The following is a 23,630-nucleotide window of genomic DNA, read 5'->3' on the forward strand; positions in this document are numbered from 1 at the left end:
AATTGTGAATCAACCAAATATTTTCTTGGAAGTGTTATGTTACACTGTGTTAATGACAATAGTTTTTTTGTGTAGATGTTAGGAATTTTTTTGTGGTAACCATTACTTCATGTATTTCCATGTCTACCTCCCTTGAAGAGACCCACGTTTTAGTTTAAGTAGGGGGAAGATGAAGCAGTCCCATGGTTAATTCTCATCCAGACCTCCACAGTAAGAAATAATTTATTCTTGTTTCTACTTCATGAAATTCTTCAGGACTTAAGGCTCAACAGAAATCCTTAAGGGGGAGCTAAGAAGTGGCATGTACAGCTTTTCTCACTTCAGTTATAATTTCTGGATTCCCCTGCTGCAGCAAACTGAATGTTTCTACTTGCCTTTCTGTTTAATGGATCCGTGCATCCATAGGAGTTTCAGTTGCGGAGTGAAGCCACCCTAGGAGTGGCTCCCTTCCCCTTCGTGGATTACAGTATCCTTTTCATAGACTTTATAGATGTGACAACTTGTTCTGTTTAGGCAGGTCTCTTTGACTTATCCACTATATTGAAGCTCCTTGTCACAGGATAATTAAATTTTGATGGTGTCACTTCACAAATGTACGTCTCACTGTTTCTCTCTATTGTTCCTAATACTTTTAAAAAATGTTTACCTTTTCCTTTATTGTTATTACTACTAAAAAGTTAACTCTACCAAATCGCTCCTCTTTTATTTACAATGTACCCTATGGGTTTCCCAGCTCCATCAATATATGAATAATCTACCAAGTCAGACCATAGAGAGGGCAGGGCTGGGGGGTCAGAGGGTGGTAAGGACACCGACAACGGAAGCCTTGCATAGTCTCCGTTAATCTCCTCTGTTTTGGGTGAGTTTTTTTCTGTAGCAATTCTTATTAAATTTTAGATACTAGAAATTAGAGATGTGAAGTAGTTAAAAACTGCCTAAATACGTAATAGTCTTATTTACCTTGGTAGAAGTTATCAGAAGATCTAAGACCTCCATGAATCCAGGAAAACCAGCAGTTTCTTCTTGCACACCTGTACACTACGACTTGAAACATACTCAGGTTCACTGAGAATTAAATACTTGTTAACCTTATGTCCTCCCTGTCTCCACTGCAGCTTGCAAAATCAGGTGCTTCCCTTGAGACAGCTGAAGATAATAGTGGTGTGCTGGGGAGATTTACAGTTTCCACAACTCTACTTATAAACCTGGCAGATGCTGGCTCCTGCTTTCACTCTTGGTGCTAGTTTAAACATAAGGACAATGTTCCACCGTATTTTAATCATCTAGTACAAAATTTCTCAACCTTAACACTGTTGATGTTTTGGACTACTAGTTTGTTGTTGGGTGGGGATGGGGGTGAATTGTATGTTTAGCAACCTCCATGGCCTCTCCCCACTATCTGCTAATAGCATCTCCCCAGTTGTGGTAAACAAAAGTACCTCCAGAGGTTGCTAAAATGTCCCCTGGAGGACAAAATCACTTCACATTGAGAAACACTGGTCAAGTACTAGACCCAGGCCTGTGTACCATTCTGAAAGTGGGGTTGTTAGCCACAATAGCTAAATAATGTAAAGATTTGACTCCTGTCCCCTCCCCTAGAAGAGGTGTGGAGTCTTGGGCTGAAATAATGAGCCTCAGAACCAGGCAGACATGAATGGGAATCCCCAGAAGTGGGAGCCCTTGAATTAGATACTTTATCCCCTTGTACCATAACTTCTTAATTTAAAAAATAGATCAATAAGGACAATGTGAAGTTTAAAGTTCGATGCAGAAGATACCTTACACATTTATCATCACAGACAAGGAGAAGGCAGAAAAACTAAAGCAATCCTTGACCCCTGGTTTGGCAGTAAAGGAGCTGAAATGAACCAGACACACTGATTTAGACTATATTAACCCATTTACCATTTGCACCAAGAACACTGTGCTGGCAGCAAGCTGTACTTTTTTTTTTCCTAAATGGGAAATGGGTTAAGATATTTAAAAATTTTTAAATATAGATGATTATAAGCATTAAGTAATTAGATCATATTTGAACAAATAATTATTGAGTACATACTTCCTGGCAGGCAGGCACTTATTTACCTAGTTCTAGGTAAGTAAGACTGGGACACTATCCCGAGAACCTTATGAAAAGTGATTGAAGATAGTTCTTAACACCTTGTAGAGATATAATATTCCGTGAATTTGGATACTGTTTTATATTTTAAAAACCAGCATTGTCTTTTTCCCTCCTTCCCTTTCTTATTGCTAACAGATTGTCCTTGATTAGAAAGAACCAATAATCCTTCTGTAGAAGGATTACTGGAAAAACTGTTCTCTTTTTTCCAATTATTTATAGCCTTTTAATCTCTGAAATGTTTTATAATAATTAATTCTATATTATTCAACTTTTAAAATAAATAAGATGGAAATAGTGTTAAGTAGCAGGAATTATGTAGAGTTTGTCAAGCCATGCATAAATGTTTAATCCAAACTTTAAATTGGTTAGTGTCATTTGTATAATAAGTAAAGTAATAAGAAAGCGAAGGGAGAGAAGGAGAGGGAAAGCTCATGGAGTTTAAATTTTTATTTTTGTTTAACTTGAAAAAAAGTATACTGAGGTAACTTTTGTTAACATTTGAACATACAGATAAACCAAAAGGAAATGGGGAAAGAATCTATTTTGCAACTGGCTTTTTTTCCACTTAATATGCTGTGTACATTTTCCACATCATATGCTGCGTTAGGCCTTTCTTGGGTTGCTATAAAGAAATACCTGTGGGTGGTTAATTTATCGGAAACAAAGAAATACCTGTGGGTGGTTAATTTATCAGAAACAAAGGTTTAACTGCCTCACAGTTCTGCAGGCTGTGTAGGAAGCATAGTGCTGGCCATCTGCTTTTGTTGAGGCCTCAGGAAGCTTACAAAACCAAGGCAGAAGGCAAAGACAGTGCAGGCCTCTCACACGGCAGGAGTGGAAATGAGAGAGAGTGGGGGGATTTGCTACACACTTTTAAGCAACCAGATCTCGGGAGAACTCACTACGGCGAGGACAGCACCAAGCGATGAGGGATCTGCCCCCATGACCCAAACACCTCCCACCAACCCTAACCTCCAACATTGGGGATTACATTTTGACATGAGATATGGCTGGGTCACAGATCTCAACCATATCATATGCTATATTATTTATATATATATATATACACACACACACACACACACACACACACAAAATACAGTTAGCACACCATTATGTTTTCTGATTGATTTACTCATGTACTTACTTTGGATATTAGGTTCTTTTGAATTTTTGGCCATTATAAGCAATGTTACATTAAAAGTATCTGTAAAATCCTTCAGGGAGTCTTACGAAATCAAAGAATATGTTTAAGGCTTTAAATACATGTTGCACATGAAAGTGTATGGCCATGTATACACCCACCAGCATAAGAGTATCCTTTTCCCCAGATGCTTGGAACACTGAGTGTTATGATTCTTTATATCTAATTCGGTAGATGAATAAAGAAACAAATGTAGCTATAAAATGTCTTATTTTAAAGGTGAGTGAGCACTTTTTATATAACATTTGTTTGACATAAGGTAAGGCTAATTGAGGCCGGAGAGTTTTGGTTCTGTGTGATTTCTTTAATAAATAAATTTTATGGCTGGGCGTGGTGGCTCATGCCTGTAATCCCAGCACTTTTAGGAGAGTGAGGTGGACAGCTTGCTTCAGCTCAGAAGTTCAAGACCAGCCTGGGCAACACGGTGAAATCACATCTCTACAAAAAAGTACAAAAATTAGCTGGATGGTGGCACACACCTGTAGTCCCAGCTACTCAAGAGGCTGAGGTGGGAAGATCACTTGAGTCCGAGATGTTGAGGCTGCAGTGAGCTAAAATCGTGCCTCTGCACTCCAACCTTGACAAAAAAGCAAGACCCTGTCTCAAAAAAAAAAAAATTAATTTAAAAACTTATTTATACCTTAATATAAAAATGTATAATGCATTTATTTGTTAAAAAGTATTCTAAAGTTCTGTTTCTCTAATTGGCTTCTATTTAGGATCAGCAAACTAATTTGTACTCAATAGACAGTTGTGTTTTGTGTTTGCACTTGTGTTTAGGATAAATTCATTATGTATAAGTTAAATTGATTCTGTTTTAGAAAGCATAAGTTATTACATAATGTCAAGCATAATTCAATGTCTCACAATCTCATTTTAATATTTGGGATTTTTGTGCTTTCACAATAAAAATGAGTAACGTATACATGCACACACAGGTATCTGTCAGTTTAAAAGGTATAATCTATGTTGTGTGTATATACCGTATAGTCCAATTTGAGACTAACAGTAGTATTTCCTATAGTATAGTTCATCACCCAGTGTTCTCCATGGTTGCCTGGACCAAAGAGTAGAACCAAGAGCTCAACTCCCCTTTTTAAGAAATGGTACCTTTTCTTTAAGTCAACATTTCCCTCAAGATATTCAATGGAAAGCTACTCCCATGAACAAGTAATGGAATAGATAATAGGTGTTTCATAGTTAAGTATGTGTCATACTTAGTTCTAGCTCTGTCTAGAGCAGAGCCTTAAGCTCATAGTTTTCATTCCCTAAATAGGCTTCTTTAAGAATTTCTTAGTTTTATTTTCTATTCTCTATTATTTTTCCTGGTATTGGTATAATAGCACACAATTAATTTTTATTTTATCTCTAATCACATTTTAATTGTATGAGATTACTTTCATATCAATATATATTTAAAGACATGTTAGTCCAATCTCTGTTGGCTTTAAATTCTTTACTATAGTAAATGCAAATTGGAATGTATTTCCCTTTTCACATTTTTTTTTTTTTAAGATGGCATTTTGCTCTTGTCACCCAGGCTGGAGTGCAATGGCATGATCTCGGCTCACTGCAGCCTCCATCTCCTGGGTTCAAGTGATTCTCCTGCCTCAGCCTCCCAAGTAGCTGGGATTACAGACACCCGCCACCATGCCTGGTTAATTTTTGCATTTTAGTAGAGACAAGGTTTCACCATTTTAGCCAGGCTGGTCTCATACTCCTGACTTTAAGTGATCCCCTGCCTCGGCCTCCCAAAGTGCTGGGATTACAGATGTGAGCCACCATACCCAGCCCCTTTTTGACATGTTGAGTAATAGCATCCATACATACAAAGACCTTGTAGTAACATTTTGCTCACAAAAGCTATATTTTATTGTTAGGAGTGACTAGTTGATGACAGATCATAGTCAGGATTTTTAAACTCTCTTTGTATCTTCTTTTTGTGTTTCTAAACTATTCACTCTTGGTTCTGGAATGTTTAGAGCAAAGCCTGAAAGTTGTGAGTACTGAGCTTTGCATGATGTGCCATCCATCTGAAATCTTACTCATTTTTAAAACTGTGGGTGCTAAGCTTCATTGGACCTTGATGTCATTCAGGTGCCTGAAATGCAACATTATAAAAGCATCAGATTATTCTGGTTGAGCCCATATTTTTACAAGGATCATCCCATGTTATCTTCATCATCCCAAGGAGGATTTCTACTCTTAAAAACTCAGAGGAATATCAAAGAAATTAACCCACTATCTCAACGATCACTTTGCCCAGATCTAAATCAAAGAGCATTAAGAGAGCAGGTGGGACACCAAAGTGATGCTGTTCTTGACTTTGTGCTACTCTGATTCTGAATGTAATACTTGAATATAACAATTGAATATAATAATACTTGTAATACTTGAAAATAACAATTTCCTATTCTTTAGTTGCTCTTCTTAAAACCTATTTTATTGCTTATGTCTATGATAATCTAAAAAAAAAAAACTATTCTCATCTTGTTTCATTCCCACAAAAATATCTTAAGCCTTCAGGACTAATGTCTAACCCCTTCTTTATTTTTAAAAACCCTTCATAAACTGGCATACCTCTCTGGCTTTTTCTTGCTCTGCTTAGATGTGTAGATTTACTGACAGTGGTCACTTTCTTGACTTCACCAAACAAGTCTAGCCTGACACCTTTTAAACACTATATTTTGGAACTCAGGTGGTTTCCCTGTCTTCTCTACCTGTGCAAATCCTTTTGTTTCCGAAAACAATATACAATACCATGATCATCTCTCCCTGAACTGGCAAGTATGGTCCTTTCCTAACTTACCTTGACTGGTAAACAACACATAGGCACTAGGGGAAGGAACTGGAGCCTCCAGTTGCAAAGGTGGGTGCGGTTAAACAATTTATGGCTTAACTCAGTGGATGCCATGCTTAGCTATGTAATAAGAACATCTAGGAGCCTTTAAACATATGAGTACCTAGATCCTTCCCTGAATATTCTCCCTCTTTGGATTTGGGTTAGGACCCTAGAATCCCTTAGGTGTCGCATCCTTCATATGATGATACGCAAAAGGGTATTCTCTTGTTTTTATTTTACATTAATGTTCATAACATTTAATGCCATTGACTGTCTCCCCTGTTTCTTTAACATCCTGTCCTTCTCTCTACCACCTCTTCCCAGTTTTTTCCTTCTTCTACTTCCTCTTTAAATGTTACCCTTTCAATGACGCTTTTATGATATACACAATTGCCTATACCCAGTAATCTAACTCTCTCTATATGCCAATCATTTCCAGCTATTTTTAATCTAGAACTTTCTACCACATCCCAAACATATACATACCTACTAATCTTCACTATTTCGATCATCTGTGGATCAAACAAACTTAAAGCTGACCATGCCCTAAACTTTGGTTTCTTTTTTTTTTTTTTTTAAAGGGAGTCTCAGTGGCGCAATCCCTGTTCACTGCAAGCTCCACTCCGCCTCCCGGGTTCAAGTGATTCCAGCCTCCCAAGTAGCTGGGACTACAGGCGCCCACTACGATGCCCAGCTGATTTTTGTATTTTTAGTAGAGACGAGGTTTCACCTGTTGGCCAGGATGGTCTTGATCTCTTGATCTCATGATCCACCTGCCTTGGCCTCCCAAAGTGCTGGGATTACAGGCATGAGCCACCACGCCCGGCACTTCCATTTTTATTCCTATGAGTATCTCCACAACCTATTCCTCTTGTTTTCTTCATCCTAGTAAATGGTACCAGTAAACATTCAGTTCCTTGAAGTGAGAATATGGGCATAATCTTGCTTTTCAGTCACCTTCTCACATTGGTCAGTCATTGTACCTAGCTTATTTTATCCTTTTAGCATGGATCTCTTGCTTCTATCAGATTCTTCTGTGGACGACTGACAGTGTTTCAACTGTAAGAAACGTAAATTTCACTTACTGGATGGCTTGCTTGGGATGCCTGACTTCTTCCTCCATACCCACATCACCTAAGTGCACATAATAGCTCGAATGTCTCCTTTGGTTTCGATGCCTCTGCTAAACTCCCCACCCTGCCGTAGCACTTACTACATATACTATACTACAGCTGTGGATTACTTGTGGCTTTTCCCTACTGGACTTCAAGTTTCCTGAGGGCAGGGACCAAGTGTTATGACATTGTGTTCTGCAAACATCATAAGGCCTAGTTGATGATATTCTTTTTTTTAAGAGACAGGGTCTCGTGTTGCCCAGGCTGTAGTGCAGTGGGGCAATCATAGCTCACTGCAGCCTCAAACTCCTGGGCTCAAATTATCCTGTATCCTCAGCCTCCGTAGTAGCTGGGGCTACAGGTGCTCGCCACCATGCCTGGCTAATTTTTAAATTTTTTTGTAGAGACTGGGTCTCACTATGTTGCCCAGCCTAGTCTTGAACTCCTGGCTTCAAGCCATCCTCTTGCCTTGGCCTCTTAAAGTGCTAAGATTACAGGTATGAGCCATTGTGCCCAGCCTATAATACATATTCTTAAACATTAGTTGGATGGGTACATGAATAAATGAGCTTATAATCTAATAAATAAAAAATGTATTCTATTTCTTATAATTAAAATTGTATAGACTATATGATATTTAGAAAATACAGAAAAGCAAAAAGAAGCAAATTGAAATCTCATAGTTTTTTTACACAGAACTAACTACAATTCATTTTATCTGTATAGCCTTTTAATCTTTCAATGCAGCGATTAATCTAGTAACACTATATAGATCATACATGTATAGTATATGTAAATTGCTTTTCCTTAAAAGTGTGTATTTTTCTGCCATTAAATATTCTATTCACATGCATTTAGTGAGCATGTATTACTTTTATAATGAGAAACAATCATAAAAAATGAAATTGATTCTCCTATTAAACTTGTTTTACAATGGAAAGATGTCCAAGTCCTAAGGACCTTTATGAAAACAGCAAAATGCTCTTAACAGCACCTTTTCTTGGAAATAAGAGATGAATTAAAGGAATTGCAAACTGACCTAGTTTTCTAGCATGAAATCTTTAACCATAGTTAATGTGGAATTTTCTGATCAAAAGTCACCTTGCTTCTACTGGGATCATGGCTAACCTGGAATCTTTAATGACTCCTGGCACCAGGAAGACCATAATCTTGAACATTTTTTAGTACTGTGCTTGCTGGAACAACTGAGGTTGTTTTTTTTATACCAGGTATATTTCAGAATACAAGCCCTGTGATTTGTAAGTACTGCTTACCAATATGTTATACTGTAATTTTATGATGATTCTTTAAGTTGAAAGTCACTAGTAAAGAAAAAGCGCAAACAAGATCTCCAAAACAATCTCTAAAAGAATTATCTTTTTGTCTTCCTATTTAATATGAATTTTGGAAAACCCCTAAATAAGTATGTAATTATTGATTATTTTATGTTTTAAAGTGACACTCCTTGCTCTTCCTTCCTGGTTATTTTACCTTTCTTTTAATCAACTGAAAATTCTAGAAATTCATTACCCTCCAAAAACACCCTCTTAGGCAACCACCCCCCGGTAACTTCAGTAACCAGCTTTGGCAAATACCTTGAGTTAATCATTCACTCTACAGTCAGACCTAAGCTCATGAAAAAATCACCTTCTTTGTAAGTGAGCTCTTCACAGTGCTTTCTGGTGGCGGAGCAAGCTTTGAGACAAGTAGCTTTGGAGAATAACTGGGGGTCCATTTCCACTGGAGACTTATTAATCCCTGCCAATGGGTGCTGCACACAGTGTTTGGGAGTAAGTATGCAGAAACAGTAATGATTGCAAACCTAAATGCCTGCAGGGGCTGTGGAATGTGGGTGAAGGAAGCTTGAGGCCCGGGTTAATTATAGAGCTCCTTCCCTACCAGTCGCTGCTGTGGACCTCTGTAGCAAGGTGGGAATGGGAACATGGGCCTGGGGTGTTGCTTCATCTTCTCATCTTTTTCAAAAAGGAAGCTGAAATACTGATTAAATGTGTTAAATTTCCCCAATTAAGTATTGTCCACTGTTTAATTTTAAAGATAGTGAGCAGAGCAAAGAAAACATGTTTACTTCTGAATCCACACTGTGGGCTGCCAGCCTGAGTCCTCTGGCATTGATATTAATATAAACTTTTAAGTTTTTATTCATTTTCAAGTAATCCTTTTTATAACCACAACTCTTGTTTTGAGCTTTCTCAAAAGAGCATTCCTATTATTTTTGGTGAATCAAAGAGTATTTTTCTTTCCAGCTTTATTGAGATAGAGTTGACAACTTAAAATTATGTATTTTTGAGATGTTCAACCTGATAATTTCATGTATGTGTACATTGTGAAATATACATCACAATGGAGCTAATTATACATCCTTATTACCACACAATTAGTTGCTGTTTTCTTCTTTTTTGTTACGTGTGGTAAGAACACTCACTAGCAAAAAAGGACCTGTCTACAATGCATTGTTAATTATAGTCATGTGGTTGTACGTTAGCTCCAAAGAGGAGTAGTTAGTTGGTTTATAAATAAATAAAGGGTTTTTTTACATAGACACACTAAGACCCTTTAAAAATGGACATTATACCTGGGTATTACTAACCATTGATTTAATTTGGAGTTTTAGAATACTGAAACTGGAGGAGGCCCTACAGTGCAAGGAAGATTACCTTTTTCACATGAGAATTTCCAGCCAGGCCGTTAGGACTGGATTTTAAAAGGCAATCGTTTTCTAGCAGCAGCGTCTATGATGAAAACTGCTTTGTCCTACTGGGCTTCTGTAGCTGTTTTCAGAAAGGAACCCCCAGAAGTTTTAGACAGACATGCATTTGAATAATTTATGATGGACAATACAAGTGACCAATGAAACTGCATGCACATGTATTTCAGTACTTTCTAGGGTACATTCTTTTTTCTTTCTTTACATGTCCCCTTTGGTATTTCCCATTCTCTGTGCCATAAAATACTCTGAAGAATGTTTTTAATGTAATATCTATTAAATTGTTTAATGGTTCCTGCTTATCAATTTTAAGTCAAGTGAATTTAGGGATTATATTTTGCTGTGTGTACCCCCAGTTTCTTTTCCTACCCATCACGCAGCTTTTGATAGGGCAATAATGCCTTAACTGCTCTGGATTATTTTGATCACGTTTGTTGGTTTACAACAATGTAAATGGCAATGAAATGAGAGAGTTCCCTTGACCCTGCTGTGGGACTTGTGACAGGGATATCTCCTTTACTCAACTGCTGCACTCAAACCTTGCAGGAAGGGGAGCACACAGGTGAGTAGGTACAGGAGCTGGGGCGGGTGCCTTTGGGCACCAGTGGGAATGAACTCTGTACCAGCCCATAGTAGCATCTAGGGGTTGCCCATGACCACTGGAGTCCCAGAGGCCGTAGGTTACAAACAGTGCTCTTTTAGCATTTGCCGTCCGTGGATGACTAAGTGTTAAACCAGCTTAGTGGAGAGTCAGGGCAATAACTCTTTTCACCCTGCCCTCTCGGTACCCGGGTTCTTGTCCAGCGTCCAGGAAGAATCAGGTCCCATGGACTTGAAGGATGGTGAATGTGGAGATGTTATTGAGCAGTAGAAGTTGCTTTCAGTGGGATGGGGAGCTGGAAAGGAGATGGAGTGGGAAGATAATCTTCCCCTGGAGTTTGGCCAGACCTGGCTGAACTCCTCCGACCATCCCTGGCCAAACTTCTCTCTGACTGTATTCTCCGGTGTCCAGCTACCTCTTTTCGTCTCAGCATTCAGGTGCTTCTTCTCATCTTTCCTCTGCTGAGCCACTCTGCTCTTCTGCCAGTGGAGCTTGGGGTTTTTATGGGCACAGGGTAGGGGGTGTGGCAGGCCAAAAAGCAACATTTGGGGGGAAAAACAGGGATGTGAAGTTCTCATTTAGGGACACAGGTCCAGGCTTGAGGGTGGAACCCTTACAGAGACCCCACCCTTTTTTACCTAGTATTTCTCTGCCTCCTGTCTATATCAGCAAGATTTTAGATCCTCATGTAGAAGAGACTTTCTAAAAGATCTGTCCAAAAGTAGAATGAACTTCCTTGCGTATTTAATAATCCAAACGCTGATGGGGTGAGCTAAGTTTTCTTATCTTCACTTTAGAAGCTCAGAGAGGTGAAGGAACTTTCCCAAAACTTCCAGCTAGTAACAGGTGGAACCAACTTGGGAATTCAAGTCTTTGACTTAGAAATATATGCTTTTTAAACTTTAACTCACAGCCATGTTTTTTTTTTAAGTGGGGATGGAAGGAAAGCAATAGTAAATTAAATCCCACCATAACTAGTAGTGAATCTTGTTCAATAAACTAGATTGTAATTTTACCTAAAGTCCATACACCTAAGGCGTGAATGGTAGGTAGAAATATGGTTTATTTCAAGCATAGACTCTTGAATTTTTCATCAGGTTTTCAATTCTTAAGCCCTGGTGCTTTGTCAGTGACAGGCTTTTATGAACTAGCAAAACCAGGACAGTGGAAGTGACCCTAAAAGAAATAGTAAAGCATGTTGTTTAAGACCGTGAACTGACCGCGTGTTCATCCCAGGTCCACCCCTAAAATGCTATGTGACTTTGCATGACTTAATCTGTGTAAGCATCTGTTTCTTGATGCATTAAATAGTAATGATCATAATAGTGCCTACTTCATGGGATTATAATGAGAATAAATGGGCATGCCCATGTATCAAATGAAAATTAGTTGCTGCTGCTGCTGCTAGTACCTCTCCTTCAATCTGTTGTGCTTTGTTGCCTGAGTTAGGTGCTGTCTTCCAAGAAACTACCATTTACCTTCTTTGAATTTCTTCTTTAAAGATGCCAACAACTGTATCTGCTAAACAGGGATTTGTAATTTGAATATGGTGTCTCCTTTGGGATAAATCCCTGAAAGAGCCTTGTATTGGAGATAAAGACCTTTGAGGTGTATGAAGAAATCTGATTAAGGTCAAATTTGTAATTAAAATAGAAAACCTAAACAAAGGTGGGGGAGTAGATGGGTTGATTTTGTGCCTGGCAGAGCATGTATGGCAGGTTTCTTCCCATGCCCTCTGCCACACCTGGGGTCTGGCCTTGACCATCTCCTGCCTGGATCACCATTGTAGCCGTAGCAACAAAGCCTTTATTTCTAGTTGATCCTGTCTCTTCCTGGCCTTCCCTACTTGGCTACACAGCAGTCCTTCTCAAGCACAGATCTGTCCGTGCCTCTTCCTGCTAAAGCTATGAACGCATGGCCTCCCTGTGCCTGTGGTTGCCTATGGCAGCTTCAGCTATTCACACACATCCCCCCCCCATCACAAATATCTCTAGATCTGCCTACCGTTTATACTACTGTTTACTTAATGGTTGTCTTTAAAGGATTTAAATAGTAATTTTTTTTACTTAGTCTTTTCCCAAGTAGCAATGTCTGTGAAATCAGAAAAATAATATGTTAGTTGTACTTATTTTTACTACCTTTTTTTTTTTTTTTTTTTTTTTTTTGAGGCAGAATCTTGCTCTGTTGCCCAGGCTGGAGTACAGTGGTGCGATCTTGGCTCACTGCAACCTCCGCCTCCCGGGTTAAAGCGATTCTTCTGCCTCAGCCTCCCAAGTAGCTGGGATTACAGACCCCTGCCACCACGCCCAGCTAATTTTTGTATTTTTAGAAGAGACGGGGTTTCGCCATGTTGGCCAGGCTGGTCTAGAACTCCTGACCTCAAATGATCCGCCTGCCTCGGCCTCCCAAAGTGCTGGGATTAGGCATGAGCCACCGCACCTGGTTAGGAATAACATTTTAAAACTCTGCCACCTTCCAGAAAATACCGGAGCCAGGTTTGATTTAACAAAGGGCGTATACAGAAAGGTGAACAAAATCAGAATAGAAAAGTTCAGGAATGAAAAGGAATTGGGAAATCTGCCAGCCCAGATGTCAGCAATACACTCTAAAGGGAAAGTGAGGTGTGGGAGGGACTTTGGGAATAAATAAAATCTGAACACTTTTTACAAATTATTTACTTTTATTATTTTTATTTTTTGGAGACAGAGTCTGGCTCTGTCGCCCAAGCTGGAGTGCAGTGGCATGATCTTGACTGACTACAACCTCCACATCCTGGGTTCAAGAGATTCTTGTGCCTCAGTCACCCGAGTAGCTGGGATTTTGCAGGTGTGCACCACTACACCTGGCTAATTTGTATATTTTTAGTAGAGATAGGGTTTCACCATATTGGCCAGGGTGGTCTCAAACTCCTGGCCTCAAGCAGTCTTCCCACCTCGACTTCCCAAAGTCCTGGGATTACAAGCATGGAATTTATGGATCCAGATGAAGGAGACAGGGGGATGGAAAGGTTGCAAGGTGGGGTGGTGGAAATAATTGAGGAAATTCACCAGGGAGTGGAATCCTTAAAAGTATAGAGAGGAGGTTAAAACAGGTCAAAGAGCAGTTACTCCTTTTGAAGAAAAAGAATGCTAAGAGGGATGGCAGAGGGAACACATTGTAAGAACAGTACAATAGAGAATTTTCCATTCTGAGAGGAGGCAGGTAGGAGAGTGGGGTGAGCTTGAGAAAACAGAGGCTAAATAGGTACTGTGTAGAGTAGGAAAGAAAAAAAGCTACAGGTGAGTATGGAGCTGCACCAGGAGAGGGTTTTTCTTAGCCAAGGTTAGCTGCCTTTGTAGTGGACCCATTAAGCCCAAATAAGCAAACCTAGCTACATTCATCATCCCAAGAGAAGAGCGGGAAAGATAATTGTGTTTGTTTCTGTGGGAAGATGTTTGGAAGGGCAGGTGCAGAAGGATCACTGCTGTAGGCCTGCCTCTAGGGGGCACTGGTGAGGGTCAGCCTGAAAGGGAGATCCTAAAGTATATGAACCCAGGAGATGCGGAAGGCTGGGGAGAGGAGGAAGAGGGATCAGGGCTGGAGCATAGCTGGTATAGCCAGGAGAAAGACACGGGTGAGATGGAAGGCAGAGGGATCAGAAGGGGAATTTCAGAACTTGAGATCTGTTTCCAGAGGGCAGAGTTGAGTTCTGGGAAATGACCCACTGGGAAAACCCAGTGAATGAAATGAATATTCCAGTAATTAGGTTAAATAAACAAGGCAACTCTAACCTAGAAGGAAAAAAGATGAAGTCATATCCTCTCCCCCAACTAAATCTTAAAAATAACATAAACAAGAGATAGAGAATTGAGCGGAAGGAGAGCTGGGAAGAGGGACATTGAGTCCTTCCACCTGGTCTCCAGAGGACTTAGAACTTAAGTAAGCAAATTGATTCTACATGAATCTTAATATCCTCTTGTGGGACAGGCCATGTCCCTTCTTCATTCCTCCTCCTCTTCCCTCAGAGGCATAGCATGAGGGCTGTGTCTACGTGAGAGAATGAGGGGATATTATGCGGGAGGCTACTGTTGAGGGAAATAGGAGTCTGCCAGTGCCCTGAACATCTCAGAGGAAAGAAGAACAAGCATTTACTGGCAGAGTGCCCCATTGCAGATGTACCTTTGAGGTTTCTCATCTCACCTCCCCTGAGGCTGCCCAAGGTTGGGGCGACTCTGTTGACTGCAGAGACAGAGCGATGGGGGAAGCATTTAGGGTGGCTTCCCCTTCACACTCCCCAAACACAGAGCACAGCACTGACGGGCTGGTCCCGGTGGTGCTGTAAGTCCCTCATCAGCGGAAGGTGCAGGAGCAGGAATAACAGGAACTGGGCTGCGTATGCCCTAAGGACCACTCAGGACATCGCACTAATACTCCTTTAGATTTATTAATGAAACCTAAAGCCAAGGAAGTAATTGGCTCATACTGTGACACGAGATCTCTGACTATGGACAGATACAAAAATGTTCCTGCCTCCTTGGACTTAGCATTTATTTTAAAAAAGCAGGGATTGGGGAACAGCTTAGAATTACTGGAACGTTTCCGGGGGTGGGCTGTTCGGGCACATTATTCAGTCTTCCCAACTCTCAATTCCCTTAACTTTAAATTTGGCACAGTAATACATACCTTGTAGAGTTACTGTACAATGTAAGGTCCTTGAGGCAGGAAATCACAGCTTTTCTTTTTAGGTAAATGGTATATTTTACCAGCATTGCTTAAAACATAAGGTTGCTTTTCTGCTTAATGTTAAGTGTTTACAACTCTAAGCCTCTATTGTGTGATATATTGAGAGTGCTTTTTCCTCTTCTCTAGAAATCTTCCTCCAGTGGTAAGTCCCAAGAAGCCCAGTGCTTACTCAGTTTAAAGGGTTGGCCATGGCTGCTGCAAAATAGTCCACTCTGGGAACAAACAAACCCAGAGCCTAGATTTACTACTCACAGAAAACCCAGCAGTTCCAAAAGAGTAGGCTTGGGATATGCCCTCTTACCTGGTCACCCCAGATTCCTGTCCTAGGCTGAGATATTTCTTCTAGAGAAAATGGCACCAGCAGGTAAGAATGCTTTATGCCAAAACTGACACCCCAGTACACTCCATCGCACATCTTCTTGTTAAACCTAAGAAACTCACACATATGCACATGCAGCCTTTTCCTTCCATAACATGCCCACAGTGGCAGGGGGCTTGATCTAAGTTTCAGAATCAGTAGTACACCATGCCTCAATTTGTCTGCTCCTAAAATGGTTATAGCAAGACCCGACCACTTCTCCAACCCCTTTGGAGAGTTTCCTTTCAGGAACAATGGAATGAAGAAGGGATGTTGTCTTTTTCTGTGGACTGAACTATGCTAGGACCACCCTAATTCATCAGAGAAGCCCTAATAATATTGAACTTCAAAAGAGATGGTAGTAGGCATTTGATTCCTCCTCAGAAAATCCTGCAGACTTCATATAAATCTTCCTTCTCTCTGGCCTCCTACCCCATCCACCTTCCCGATGGGTTGTAAGAATGATGAGTGGTCTTCATCAAACAGGGTATACTCAATCATACCTCCCTCCAGAATAGTAAGCCCTACTTATATCTGCATAATTAAACAGGACAATACAATCATGTCCCTGAGCAACTTGATGTTTTTGTCACCACTAAGGGAAATGACTGGCAATTACTAAGATAGTTTCTCTCCCTAAAATCTTAATTGACCTGCGCTTTTCACACTTCATATTTTCTTGCAATGTCTAAGAAGAAATGAAAGCTTAACTCCAAATCTGTGATTGATTCCTCATTCCCTTGCAGTCTTGCACAAGAATATTTCATTGCACAAACTCAGCATTCTCATAACGTTTCCTTTTTCACTCGGTGTTTATGCTTTACAAAGATTTCCCCAAAGGAGAGTAAAATGTTAGAGGAAAAGTGAGCAGTGCCTAATGGAAAGTGGGTCCAAAAAGTGATAAAAATGTATCTTATGTTGTAACTAGAAAATTACCTGGGAAATGGTTCAGAAACCATTGTGGAATGAGAGGAGGACTTTTTAGTGTGACAGAAAGAATGTTGATTGCCATCTCAGGAGATCTAGTCCTGGCTGTGATCCTGATGTTTTCATTCAGAGCCCTCATTCTCTGATACCTAAGTAAAGTTAGTTGAATTAAATGCCATCCAGTGTCCAGCTCTAACATTCCAGAACGTAAGCTTCATGAAGGCACGGCCATTGGCACACAGTGGGTGCACAGGAAGTGCTGTCAAAGGAAGCAATGCCCTCTAGACAAAGACCAGCAGGAACAAACCTGTAATTGAGTAAGTCAGGTTAACTTGTTGCAGTGAGGGAGAACACACACCATATAGGGAACTATGGGTTACCTCAGTAAGAGGATGTTAGAAAGGTGTGGCCCATGCCTGTAATCCCAGCACTTTGAGAGGCCAAGGTGGGCGGATCACGAGGTCAGGAGATGGAGACCATCCTGACTAACATGGTAAAACCCCATCTCTACTAAAAATACAAAAATTAGCCGGGAGTGATGGCACACGCCTGTAATCGCAGCTACTCAGGAGGCTAAGTCAGGAGAATTGCTTGAACCCAGGAGGCAGAGGTTGCAGTGAGCCGAGATTACGCCACTGCAGTCTAGCCTGAGTGACAGAGTGAGACCCTGTTTCAGAAAAAAAAAAAAAAAAGGAGTTCTGGGATTTAGGTTTGTGTTAGATGATTTAGGGGAGGACTCACGGAAGCAGGGCCTTGCTCTAAATGAGATGCTGTCAGGAAGTAGGGGTAATTTTAAGATTGGGTATTTTATTAAATCCTATCTAGAAGGAAGGACGACTGGAGAGACTAATGCTGTAATTGGGAAGGAAGCACAGTCATTCTCATTACCCAAATTAGGGGGACATTTGGTCATTTTTGTGGCTGGACAGTGTTTGTATTCTTGTGTTCAGCTCTGATTATAGAGTTCTTGTTTTTGTTGTGATTCATCATGGTTATAGAATGGCCTTATTTAGTGTTGATGTTCTGGAAAATTATGTTTAATAGGAAAACGTCGGGCATAGCTGTGAATGCTAAGCCAGCTCTTAGTAACGCTGAGGCCTGGCTGATAGTACCAGGCTAGTTCTCAGGTATTAGGGACTGCATGCCTTTTTCTCTCAAGTCAGCTAGCCAGCAACCTATTAGGAACCAACTTAAGCCCATAAATTTTATCCAGTGTGGCTGTGCACATAATATGTATTTCCTTTTCCAAAAGTTATAGTGAAGCAGAGTTGCTTCTCAACTCTACTTCAAAACATATTTAAGATGGACTAAACTTTTAAGTATTGAAAAAACTAAGAGATTTATAATTGTATCTTTATCAAACCTCTCTGGAGTGATTATTTATTTCATGTTTTCTAAGTTAACTTTTAATAGGGAAGTTCATTCTACACGACGAAAATAGTTCAGCAGTTCTAGAGAGAGAGAGAGCTGGTGGGAGGGCAAAAATAATATAATCCCTATACAGAGGAATGTGAGGTTATATGTGAAAATGACAAGTGAGTTGTTCCTTTTACAATGCAGTCGTACTTCTGAGAATGTCCTGTGGCTTTACCTGTACACATGTGAAATGAGTCACGTGCAAATTTAATTCATCACAGCATTGTTCATTATGGTACACTCTTGGAAACAACCCAGAGAATGGTTATGTAAACTATGATAAATCCAGTTAGTAAAGTACTGTGTAGCTGTAAAATAAAGAATGAGGGAGCTGTCTATATACTGGTGCGGAAGCTATCTAGGATATATTAAGTGAAAAAGCAAGATAAAGAATAATGTTGGGGTGATCAGAGCGAACACCAGGTCGTGGGGGTGACAAAGTCCGGTGGAGTCAAAGGATTGAGAAAAAGACAGTGAGAGAGAAAAAGGTGGGACACCAGGGGACCATCGCTATCGTATAGAGACTGTGAAGGCCCTGAGCTTTAGGCGCCCACGGTGTTTATTGGTAATCCAACAAAAAAACAGGTGTTGAGAATGTGGTGGTCAAAAGAGCACATTACATTAAGCACATGATTTACAGCTGTGATGTTTAGCATTCCTATGGAACATGTTCTACTTGAGATAATGGGAATAGATGCCTAGGAGGGCTAGAAGCAAGGAGCTAGCAAGTCTAGACACATTCCAAAGGACATTATGCAAGCCCTGCGTCAGTTTCCCTCCCAACACTCAGCTTTTTCCCAACATGCCCCCTTCTCTTTTTTGTAAAAAAGAAGGCATCATTATTACTAGCATAAGAGGTGACGTCTTTTAATTGAGCAAGGCAATTACAGGCTGTGCAGCCCTTAATTGCCAGTCGGTGATCCAGCTTCATTTTTCTTAGCCCTTATTCAAACTGGAGTCGCTCTGGTTTGAATGCTTCCCACATAACTCCCCTTTCCCTTTTACAAGAGGACCCTTAATCCTAGGGGTTGCAGTAGGATGAAGGTTCATCTTCTGTAACTTCTTCATGCTGAATAGGGGCAATGATACTCCTAACTATTAGGGTCTCGTGTATTCAGGGTAGAGAGGAGCTGAGTCAGAAAGCATTGGTCCGGCCGGGCGCAGTGGCTCAAGCCTATAATCCCAGCACTTTGGGAGGCCGAGACGGGCAGATCACAAGGTCACGAGATCGAGACCATCCTGGCTAACATGGTGAAACCCCCGTCTCTACTAAAAAAAAATTTTAAAAAACTAGCTGGGCGAGGTGGCGGGCGCCTGTAGTCCCAACTACTCGGGAGGCTGAGGCAGGAGAATGGCGTAAACCCAGAAGGCAGAGCTTGCAGTGAGCTGAGATCCGGCCACTGCACTCCAGCCTGGGTGACAGAGCGAGACTCCGTCTCAAAAAAAAAAAAAAAAAAAAAGAAAGCATTGGTCCATTAAGCATCGTGACTCTGGTCGGTCTTCGTTCCATCTTCACATTCAGATTCAGCTGGCTCATGACTCGTACTAGAGGAAGCCGGTCCAGGGTTGGGATCCATGGGTCCCTCCAGTCTCCCGTTCCATGGTCATACACATCTTGAGGGCATCCACATGGTTTGTTCATCTCCTGCAAAAACACAAGCATAGCCTCACCCCCATGTTAGTAAACCCACTGAAACGAAACAAAAACTTTTTGTGGTTGTAGCCGGGAGGCATGCCATTGCTGATGCATTTAACTCAGTTTCTGCCTCTTTGGTTAATTACTGCGAGGTAAAACTTTCCACTGATAATGAGAAACAGGCCTTCTCTGATTAACAGAAGGGACAGGGAAAGCAAATCGAGGCTTTTCAAACCTTCAATTCGCACTGTACAGGTGGCTCCACTAGGTGCTGTGGCTCATGATAGATCTTCAGATGTTTGGTGGGCACCCACACAGTCACCCGATTGTCGTCTGGAGAGACACAAGCAACTCCTCTTCCCCATAAAATTATCTTTAGGCAGGGATCAGAGGAAGTAGATTCAGAGGTAAGGAGAATTTTGGGGGCCTAATGACTTCCTGATATTTGATAGGTGTTCCCTCGGAAGTTAGGAATTCCCTTTCTCTCCATATCGCTGCGTGGGCATGGAGGACTAGGTAAGCATCCTTAGAGTCTGTATATATATTTACCTTTTTTTTCCTTCTCTTAATTGGAGTCAAAGGATTGAGAAAAAGAGGAAAAGGTGCGACACCAGGGGCCATCACTATTGTACAGAGGCTGCGAAGGCCCCGAGCTCTGGGAGCCCACGGTATTTATTGGTAATCCAACAAAGAAACAGGTGGTGAGAATGTGGCGGTCAAAAGAGCCTGCTGCATTAAGCACATGATTTACAGCTGTGATGGTTTAGCGTTTATATGGAACATGTTCTGCTACTTGAGATAATGGGAATAGGAGCCTAGGAGAGCCAGAAGCAAGGAGCCAGCAAGTCTAGACACATTCCAAAGGACATTATGCAAGCCCTGCCTTAGTTTCCCTCTCAACACTCAGCTTTTTCCCAACAAATAAGAAGACAAAAAAATATATATTCATATTTATACCTACATAAATAATACTACAAATATAAGAAGTGAATAAAGTGGTCACCTGCGGGGCTTGGGGTAGACAGGGATGTAAGAAGGAAACTTATATATGCCTTTTAAAATATAATTTTGATGTTTGAATCATATAAATGTACTACCTAGTCCAAATGTTAAGATAATATAAAGAAAGATATATATACAATATAAAATGTCTTTCTCCCACCCCATTCCATTCCCTATAAGTAACCATTTTGATCTGTTTCTTTTATAACCTTTCAGAGTAGTTTATTGTATAACATTAGTCAAGGTTCTCCAGAGAAACAGAACTAAAATATTTGTATTATACATAGAGATCTATTTTAAAGAATTGGCTCATGCGATTGTTAAGGGCTGGCAGGTCTGAAACGTTCAGGGCAGGCTGTCAGGCTGGAGACTGGGGAAAGAGTGGGTGTTGCAGTATCAAGTCTGAAGAAAGTCTGAAGGTAGAATCCTTCTTCTTTAAGAGACCTCCGTCATTTCGTCATTTTCTCTTAAGGCCTTCGCCTGATTGGATGAGGCCCCACATTATGGAGGGTAATCTGCTCTTCTCAGAGTCTACTCATATAAATGTTAATCACATCTTCAAATACCTTAATAGCAACATCAAGGCTGCTGTTTGACCAAAAGCTGCGTACCATAGATGGCCACACCGAGTTGAAACATAACCATCCTACCCATGTACAATCATAGTATCTATCAATATCTATATTTACTTTTGTAATCGAAATGGTAACATGTCATATACACTGATACACACCTTGTTTTAGGTGACAACAGTCCATGTTTTGAAGGAGAACTCTATAAAGAAATACACCTTTAAAGTATAAGAAAATTGGTAAGTCTGTACTGTGGGGGAAAAGACATGATTAATATAAAAAGGGAAACAACAGCTCGGAAACACATTTGATAGTTGTTAATATTCACCTTACATAAAGACTCCCACCAACTGAAAAAAAAAAGAAAAACATTGATACCACATATCACAGAAAGCCAGTTCACGAAAGAAAAGCTACAGTCAGGAAGAAAATTTTGAAAAATGTTCAAGCGCTTAACACTCAAAGGAATGCAGATGGACTCTGGTAAAACTTTATATAAACTAAAAGGATAAGCAAGGTTGTTATGAAACAAGACACAAACTGCAATGCTGATGTCACAGCAAACTAGTCAGCCTTTCAAGAGCCATTTGGCAGGATGAATTACAAGCGATAAAATCATGCCCCTTGGCCCAGTAATCCCTTTTCTGGGAACTGATCTTGAGGAAATAATTCGAACCATAGTGAAAGGCATACACTGTATGGATATTTATTGTAACATCATTCATACAATTAAAGAAATACAAACAAACTAAATATCCTGACAGCATAGGAATACAGGCTAATTATGGTTTATTAACTTCATGAAATGTAGCTGTTAAACATGACTACAAGGACTAGCAACGTGGTAAAAGTATATTATATAATGTTAAATACAACAATTATGGCTTGGCTCTGACTGCCATGAAAAGAAAGCTGTATAAATGATGTACACATGTGGACAAGAACAGATAGGAATGCAGAAACCTTAAAAATGGTTTGATCTGGGCCGGGCGCGGTGGCTCAAGCCTGTAATCCCAGCACTTTGGGAGGCCGAGACGGGCGGATCACGAGGTCAGGAGATCGAAACCATCCTGGCTAACTCGGTGAAACCCCGTCTCTACTAAAAAAAATACAAAAAACTGGCCGGGCGTGGTGGCGGGCGCCTGTAATCCCAGCTACTCGGGAGGCTGAGGCAGGAGAATGGCGAGAACCTGGGAGGCGGAGCTTGCAGTGAGCTGAGATCCCGCCACTGCACTCCAGCCTGGGCGACAGAGCGAGACTCCGTCTCAAAAAAAAAAAAAAAAAAAATGGTTTGATCTGTTAGGATATCAGAATTGTCAGTGGTATTTCTGTTTTTGTTTTAGTCCTATTATTATTACAATTTTATGTAATTATGAATTTTAAAAATCATAAGTTAACATTATCCCAAACAGTAGCCTCAAATTCAAATTATCATTTAGTGATTAGAAGATACTTTAAGAATCATTTGATTATATTCATCGCCCTTTCTCCTGTTGTGATGGTTATAGTATGAACCTTGGAGGATATTTCCGGAGCTGCAGTTTTCACAGCTCTCATTCTCTTCCTAGGAACTGGGCATATTTCTATTGATTAAGCCTGGAGAGATACTTTGGAACCTTCATTCAGTAAATGTGTATAAGAGAGCAGAGAAGTTGGAAGCAAAGAACATTCGCGTATCAATAAAATTAGATTTATTTCTAATATTAAAGTAGTAGCCAGTATTATTCCTGACACTTTCTAGTTGTCAAAGATGTTTTATTACAATTACAATGCAATAGTACTTTGATCTACATAAAGACCCCTTGTAGTATTGTTTATCTTTGTTCCTAGCTAAAGCTTCAGATGTACATTTTTTTCCTCAATGAATACAAGTATCCAATAAATGAAGACTCAATGAGGAAAAAATATTTGGTATAAATATTTCATTGTGTTTTTCAGTTTTACGTTCCATGTCTTGATCTTCCCGTCAAATTGAAAGACAGTTTTAACAGTTTTGCAGTGCCTGTGGACTTTTACTTTATTTATTGGCTCTTAATTTTGAGTATGGAAGGCCACGCGTAGAGATAACTTTGATAGTGGGAAATTTTCCAATTAGTCAAATGGATTTGCCAAGCAGGGAAAAGATGGTTTATGTGCTGCAGTCCGCACTAGCACCTGCCAAGAAAGTAGACTTGGTGTTAATATCTGTCACAAATGTGTTTTTCAGGGTGGATCATTTGTACACATTCTTTGTTCAGTGGTCTCCTGATGTGTATGGGAAAGATGCCAAAGAGCAAGGCTTTGTGGTGGTGGAGAAGGAAGAACTGAACATGATCGACAACTTCTTCAGTGAGCCAACAACTAAGAGCTGGGAGGTGAGCACTTGGGCAGGGTTAGACCGTCATAGTT

At 40.3% G+C, this 23,630-nt stretch overlaps 1 protein-coding gene across 9 annotated transcripts in view; it reads left to right on the top strand.

Moving 5' to 3' along the window:
* The window catches only part of NCOA7 (nuclear receptor coactivator 7), a 155,087-nt gene that overhangs the window by 115,997 nt on the left and 15,460 nt on the right, over window positions 1-23,630 (top strand). For all 9 annotated transcript variants that reach the window (XM_008007151.3, XM_038000951.2, XM_008007152.3 and 6 more), the window contains one exon: window positions 23,449-23,596. In XM_008007151.3, the coding sequence (XP_008005342.2) occupies window positions 23,449-23,596 (148 nt within the window). The remainder of the gene's footprint in view (window positions 1-23,448; window positions 23,597-23,630) is intronic.

Source organism: Chlorocebus sabaeus, chromosome 13 (genome assembly GCF_047675955.1).
Source record: "Chlorocebus sabaeus isolate Y175 chromosome 13, mChlSab1.0.hap1, whole genome shotgun sequence".
Lineage (NCBI taxonomy): Eukaryota > Metazoa > Chordata > Mammalia > Primates > Cercopithecidae > Chlorocebus > Chlorocebus sabaeus.